The sequence below is a fragment of the Arachis duranensis genome, chromosome 8, assembly GCF_000817695.3.
Source record: "Arachis duranensis cultivar V14167 chromosome 8, aradu.V14167.gnm2.J7QH, whole genome shotgun sequence".
NCBI classification, from domain to species: Eukaryota; Viridiplantae; Streptophyta; class Magnoliopsida; order Fabales; family Fabaceae; genus Arachis; species Arachis duranensis.
Window position 1 is genome coordinate 33,417,892 of NC_029779.3, and position 6,949 is coordinate 33,424,840.

At 30.3% G+C, this 6,949-nt stretch overlaps 1 protein-coding gene across 3 annotated transcripts in view; it reads right to left on the reverse strand.

Annotated features, from left to right (window-relative positions):
- Window positions 1-2,975: 2,975 nt before the first annotated feature.
- LOC107462474 (bifunctional riboflavin kinase/FMN phosphatase-like) overlaps window positions 2,976-6,949 on the reverse strand; it is a 4,776-nt gene continuing 802 nt past the window's right edge. For all 3 annotated transcript variants that reach the window (XM_016081068.3, XM_016081069.3, XM_016081071.3), the window contains exons 3-11: window positions 6,889-6,949; window positions 6,521-6,651; window positions 5,873-5,942; window positions 5,554-5,619; window positions 5,138-5,289; window positions 4,970-5,047; window positions 3,670-3,806; window positions 3,409-3,507; window positions 2,976-3,300 (exon numbers count right to left, since the gene is read on the reverse strand). The exon at window positions 6,889-6,949 is cut by the window's right edge and continues 111 nt beyond it. In XM_016081068.3, coding sequence (XP_015936554.1) covers window positions 3,208-3,300; window positions 3,409-3,507; window positions 3,670-3,806; window positions 4,970-5,047; window positions 5,138-5,289; window positions 5,554-5,619; window positions 5,873-5,942; window positions 6,521-6,651; window positions 6,889-6,949 — 887 coding nt within the window. In that variant the 3' untranslated portion in view covers window positions 2,976-3,207. The remainder of the gene's footprint in view (window positions 3,301-3,408; window positions 3,508-3,669; window positions 3,807-4,969; window positions 5,048-5,137; window positions 5,290-5,553; window positions 5,620-5,872; window positions 5,943-6,520; window positions 6,652-6,888) is intronic.

Below are 6,949 nucleotides of genomic sequence, written 5' to 3' on the forward strand. Positions count from 1 at the left end.
TTCCTTTAACAAAATTTTGACTCAACATGTAAATATACATAACTTCTTTTTTTATGTGGATTTTGTTTTCTGTTTTAGATTTTTTCAGTATTTTCTATATTTTCTACGTTCTGTTTTATCTTTATGTTTGTGTTTTTCCTTCTTCTCTATGTTCTGTTCTTTCTTTGCGTTCTCTTTGTTGAAAATCAATGCTCTTTTATGTGATTTGAAGATTTGGATCAAAAATTTTGAAATCAAGCTGTGAAATTAGGTTTGAACAGATATTTTGATTTTGAAGATAATAAATGATTCAAGTTCAGACTGTCAATTGAACAAGGGCGAAGTGAATTATTATTTTGAATTGAATCAAGTGGCTAAGGTGTGGTTCGAATCTAGTTAATGTAGTTCGTTAGTAGTTTATAATTTTGTAGGTAAATACTTTTGTTTTTGTTTGTGAAAATTTAAGTTCATGGTTGATGGTTTGAATTGAATGAAGTGTAGGAGTTTTGAATTTGAATTATTATTTTGATGAATCTCTTTCGTTCACGTTTCAGTATATTTGGTTTATAAATTGGTGTACGTTGAAAATGCTTTCGGTGTATTTTCAAGTTCAGACTCTCAATTGAATTAAGACGAATTGTAAAAATTTCACCAACTGAAAAAAATGATGATGAATCTGTTGTGGATTCAGATTAAGCATGTATGGTGGCTGTTTTGGTTTTTATTTAGTTTTAAAGTGGCTGTTTCGATTTTTATTTAGTTTAAACTTTAAAGTGTGTTTATTTTTATTATTTGTTAGGCATTTTTAATTGTCTTTATTTTTTTATGTTTAATTATTAGGACAAATTAAAATTATATTGAATTTGAATATGATGCATTCTTGTTATTTTAGTTTATTGACCGTTTTAAATTTCATTTTATAGTGATTGAAATTCTGATTATTAACTTTAAAAAATCGAAAAATCGACTGAACTAAATTGCTATTAGTTTGGCTCGATTCGATTGGCCTACAAACACAAATTGAACGGTTGATATTGTGAAAGAATCGAACAGGTTGGTTAGGTTGATCTTTAATCTAAAACTGAATCGATTATACCTCTAATTTGAGTTGGTTTTTTATTGTCTTCTAGACATTATGGAAATTAAATTTACGGCTTGTGCTAATTAAGGCTTCTTTTCCATAAATATAAAATGATGTGGCATGTTTATTAGCAGAGAATTTTAGAGCAACTTCAATGGATTAATTTTGAGTATTATTTTTTATTTGTACAGTTTTAAACTAATTTAAAATTAAAATTTGTATTGAATATTATTTTTGAAATGACACTAATATCAATAAAAAATTACCGTATTACTTAATAAAAAAAAAGTGAAATATTGTCACTTGTTTAAACTCATGCAATGAACACTAATGATGTTACTATAATATTGTTATTATAACGTTGTTTTATTATAATATTATAACGTCGTTTTCATTATAATATTGTAACAAAGACTCAATCAAAATTTACTAAAATAAATTAGATGTATTCAGTTATACTCTGTATTTTATTATTCTATTTTTTATTATCGTCAATTTGGTAGAAAAATGAATCCGAATCAATTTAACGTAAATTTTTTTGAATTATTTACAAAATTCTAATTTTTCTCCCGATCCAAATATGGTATATAATTATTAATTTTGTAATTTTATATTTTTAATTTTAGTTAATAAATTTTAAATTATGTATTATGATATATGATCCCACAAATATTTATGTGATATTTTATGAGATCCAAAATAAATAAATAGGAGTGTTAGGAGGCCAGCAACTTTTTGATTTGTAGCCATTAAATAATCATCAATGTAATTATCAATGATGTTTTTAATGGTATGAGATTTTATTCAATAGAGTGAGATTACTCATTTATATTTTAATAGTTTCATGCTGACCAGAATTTAATAAAATTGTCGACCCTAGACTTTTCCATTAAATAAAATTAATACTAAATATTGAAAATGCTCTTACATATTATGGAAAGAAGGATTTCTATATTAAACTTACTTAAACTTGACTTATGCGTTTTGCGTGACTAAAATAAATTATTTTTTATATAAAAAGGTTATTTAACAAAAAATTTGAAAAGGAATAGCAAGTCTATTTTTGTTATTTAGAAAAACGTTATTTAATTAAAATTAAAAATCTTATATTTGTAAGTCAAAACTAATCATTTATACTATTGTTTTTTTATATATCTTATTTTTTAATTATAAGAAGATACATGTTATATAACCAGCCGAATTTATTATTTTTAGTCATTTTTTTTAGCTATTAATTCAATTTTTTTAGTTTAGTATCTAATAATATATTTTAGCACATAATTTTAAACATTGACGGTTATCATAGTAAAAAATAATAAATTTTGCTGACTCTCTAATAATAAAGAAATACTAGATGAACAATAAAATTTATTATTTTTGGCCATCACTTTTAGGTATCAACCCAATTCCTCTATAAAACAGCATTATAATTAGTTAGATCTTATGGACATTTGTTATTCATATACAAACTTATTCTTATAAATTCATGCATTAACAATTCATAGCTAGAATGGCCAATCTGACTTACAGGTAACTGCTTAGCTAAGTAACAGGAAAGAACCTTCATGGTGATGAGAAATTTGTGTGTCTACGTTCTCTCTTAAGGAATTTGAAGCAAGGGGCCATTGGCGCTCCATATTTCTTGAGTTCAGAAAAATATGTCTATATTATCCATCAGCTTCAAAAAAGCTTTGTTTCTTCGTTGCAACATTTGAACTCAACAGCAACTCATGGCAGCACCAAAGTTTAGTCTATCTATAATCAATGTTCTTATAATAACAATACATGTATTTTTTTCCTCTAGGGACTCGCTCAACTCTCAAGTATAATTTAGAACCAAGAAAAATTAAAGAAGCAATAGCATTTTTCTTTCCCAAATATACGCATGCATGGATGATGAACAACAATTGATTGCTATATTATTGCATTTTCACTTTAAGAATTTCGTAATATGTTATTTATTACTATTACAACTTTACAAGCACTTCCTTTTCCTTATGAATCATTTCAATGCACGTCTTATGTTATAAAATTAATTCTACAGCTATGAAAGCTGCAACAAGTTAGATAATTTTTGCTTCATCTTCTCAAACAATTACTGTAAAGCCTCACGTGAACTGCATCCTCCACGTGAAGCTTTATTTTACTTAAAAAGAATAAGTGAATGATGGTAAATCCAGTGAAGCTCTTGCAATAGACTTGTATTCTTCTAGTTTCTCCAATTCCGTTGATGTGAGTTCCTGTTCATACATACAAGTTAGATACCAGAAGCGGAAAATTACTAGAGTCATAACTTTGTTTTGATAAGATTTGTTTGGCATCATGCATAATAAGATTATCATCATTACCTTCTTGTCAAAAGCACTTATGTAGCCAACAAGATGAATTTGCATGCGCTGCTGCTGATACATATGGTCATCACTATTGGGATCAATAAGGCATATATGCTGCAAAATGAGCCACAATAATCTTTCATTAGAGAATATATTCTTAATGCAGCATTTAGAGAATCAATGGTTTGTCCAGATAGCAATATGTTGTATACTAAGAAGAATTTTGCATTGAATTTTTTTAAAAAAGATTATCATTTTTCTTTTTTGGCTACTCACTATTCTTTTGTTGGCAACATGGTTGAGATGGTTCAAATGAATGCTAACCAATATCTTAAAGTTCCTATCAGCATGAACCTTGCCCCAACCAAAGTAAAGTCCAAAAACTTGACCAGGAAGAGCACCTGTTGCATTCTCTGCATTAAGGAATTAAAGTTCATCAGATTGATATAAAAAGAAAATGATAAACTTTTGATTTAGTCCCTAGCCAAAAACACAAGGGACAAAGTGGACCGTTAGAATTTGAAAGTGACAAATTCATCCCTCACCATTTTGACACTCCCTTACAATTCAAAATTAGTAGACATATTAGTCCTTCCAGTATGTGTGCGAATTTTGTATTGAAGAACAAATCTGTTACATTCCCTGATGATGTAAGGGTATCAGGAGAGAGAGGAATAGAAGCTTCAAATCTTAAATCAAGGAAAATTCCACCTCTACCTTTTCACTATAGTAGAAAAAATAAGAGAGGGTAAAATGGGAAAGAATGATTTGGGAAATATGGTTGTAACAAACTTGCCACATGGCTCGGGTAGTGAGGGAAGCATGAGAGCTGAGGGTATTTGATAATAGATTGAGGGAGAGAAGACAGATTTTGGGAATAAGGAGTGAGAATTAGACTAGGAGAGAGGCTGGCTCTCTAATATCAGCCCCTATCTTTCATTCGGAAATAGATCCTCTCCATTTTTTTTGTCACTGGAGAGTATAAAGTGTAATCTCCCACCTTTAATTTTACAAGTGGGACCAACAATAAATGAGAGAGAGAGTGTATTGAATGGTGAGATCTTCCACTGGATACCATCCAGTTTTTTTTCCACTGGAGAGGATCCACTCCCTTTCATTCCTACTGTTTCATTACTCCATACTGTAATTCTGCATTTTCTAAATTCAATATGAGTACATGGGTGAGATTTCCTTGATCCACTCCCTTGATTTTGTGACCTTTGTGTGGGTGTTTTTGTGCTTGTGCAAATACCAGTTTTTTACAATTACCTTTTCTGAATGGAAAAGTTTCTCATTTTTAAATCTTGAGAAACAACTTTGTCCTTCATATTTTCAGTGAGGGACAACATTAGGAATTTGCTGAAATAAAAATTGTTATATTAGAATGTGTTAGCTGCTTTGAAAGATCTGATTTTAATCACATTCCTAATTAGTTTAAAGAGTATGTTAGATAACTTCTTACTTCGATGTCATAACTCATCTAAGTAGGAACATGGAAGTTCACGACACACAAAATATTAGTTGTTCATCACCTTGTCAACTTTATGAAATCAAAGAAAATAAGAATTTCACCAACCTGTAGATTCATGTAGAGCTCCATTAATATACACACCACTCACATGAATCGGCTCAATAGGCAATGTGTTATCTAGCCCTACACAAATATTTGTGTTGTAAAGATTGGTCTCATCTGAGAATATAGTATGTACAAAAAGTAAATCTAAGATGTGAATGTAGTGCATACAGTCGTCGAAAGGTGGAAGGCCCCATAGCTCAGGTTGAAACTCTAAAAGTGAGTGAAGCACAGTATCTGCTAGTAGATAACAATTGACTTCCCCTCGAGACGGTATAGCTACTACCTTCATTTTTGCAGCATTTGCTGCTTTGACACCAACCCTGGTAAAATACATTGCAGAACACAAATTATATGCAGTAAATATGACTATTACAACAAAGAACATTTGAGTGGCTGCACAAATGGTGAATAAGAACTTGGCATAGATGTTATGATAATACAGGGTTGAATGTTTAGTAGCTACCATAATTGGTCAAGAACTCAATGATTTATTAGCAGTAAGTCATGAAATAAAAATATTGTAGACTGTAAAATCACAAAATAAAATTAAACATATATTCTTGGAGAAACTCTGGGGAACTTACAAGGAATCCTCAATCACCAAGCAGTTAGATGCATCTACACCCATTTTCCTAGCAGCTTCTTCAAATCTGAAACAGATAGACTTTCTTACTAGCGTCATCAAACTGCAAAAGTAAAATTAACTAAAAATGGACATGTAGGTAAAACTAAGAAAATATTGAGTCGTTGCATGGAATTGAGACTGATGGCCATGGATTATTGACTTTGTCAAGAGAACATCTGAAAGAACTCTGCCTGGGGGACCTTATAAATATTTCGTATGTTCCCTTCAAGGCATTTCAGAGGTCAATGTTTAAAATTACAAGTAGCAGAGAATCTTACAAATACGGAAAAGGCTTCCCAGATTTAACTTGATCACTTCCTAGAATTACAGAAAAGCTTTCTTTCCAACCTGCAGAAAACAATTCTTATAAACATCATCAAATATATAAGTTTAAGCTGGAAATTTATTATATAACAAGGCAATGCAAAAAGCATTCATGAACAAAAGGAAAATGTAAAAGAAAAAGAAAAAAAAAAGGATAGACAATTTCATCCTGTGGTTTAGAAGGAAATCTTTCCAAAGCAGATCCTCTACTCAGGAACTGCTTTCAATCAATTTAAATTTTCAGTTACTAATCAGCCATAAGGTTATCAAACTCTGGAATTAACTTGTAAGTTTAGGTTCCCAAATATAAATTTACAATTTTACCATAGTAAACTTTTTTACCTAAGCACAACTCGAGTTTGATGACCATTATCAAACATAATGATGCACATTCCTCCAAAGTCATATCATCCATGTATGTTATGGAAAAACTTTAAAGACATTAGGCTAATTCTTTGGTTCATTACAAAACTATAATGGAAAGAAAGCAAAAGGAATTAAAGGTATGCTGTTTTTCCTTGGCATAATTACAAATGGCATGGTGATTATAAAAATAAAAAAGGAAATGATAACTGGCTAGGTAACAGGAAAGTGGAAACAACCATTATGATGAGAAATTTTCACATCTATGTTCTCTCTCAAGGAGTTTGAAGCAAGGGTCATAGGCACTCCATTTTTCTTGAGATGGTTAATAAGGCGATTAGCACCGGGCAAGGCTTTGGCTTCGGTCCACCTAAACCAATTGATTTGGAAAAAAAAAAAGTTCAGATAAACATGTCCATAATCTCCATCAGCTTTGAAAACATGCTTAGAAAATCACATTTCTTACTAACTACTACAGTTAACAATTAATTTATCCACCTAACTATTTAGTGTTTTTGTGTATCAAACGAGCAGTTACCTTTCATTTCAACATTAAGAATCAATCCAATGCCATAAATTTTTGTTATAGGAAGAATTTGAGTGTTACCTTTCTCTGTAGAGAGGAGTGATTTCTTTGATGAATTGTTCAGGTGTCAATGGGAGTTCAT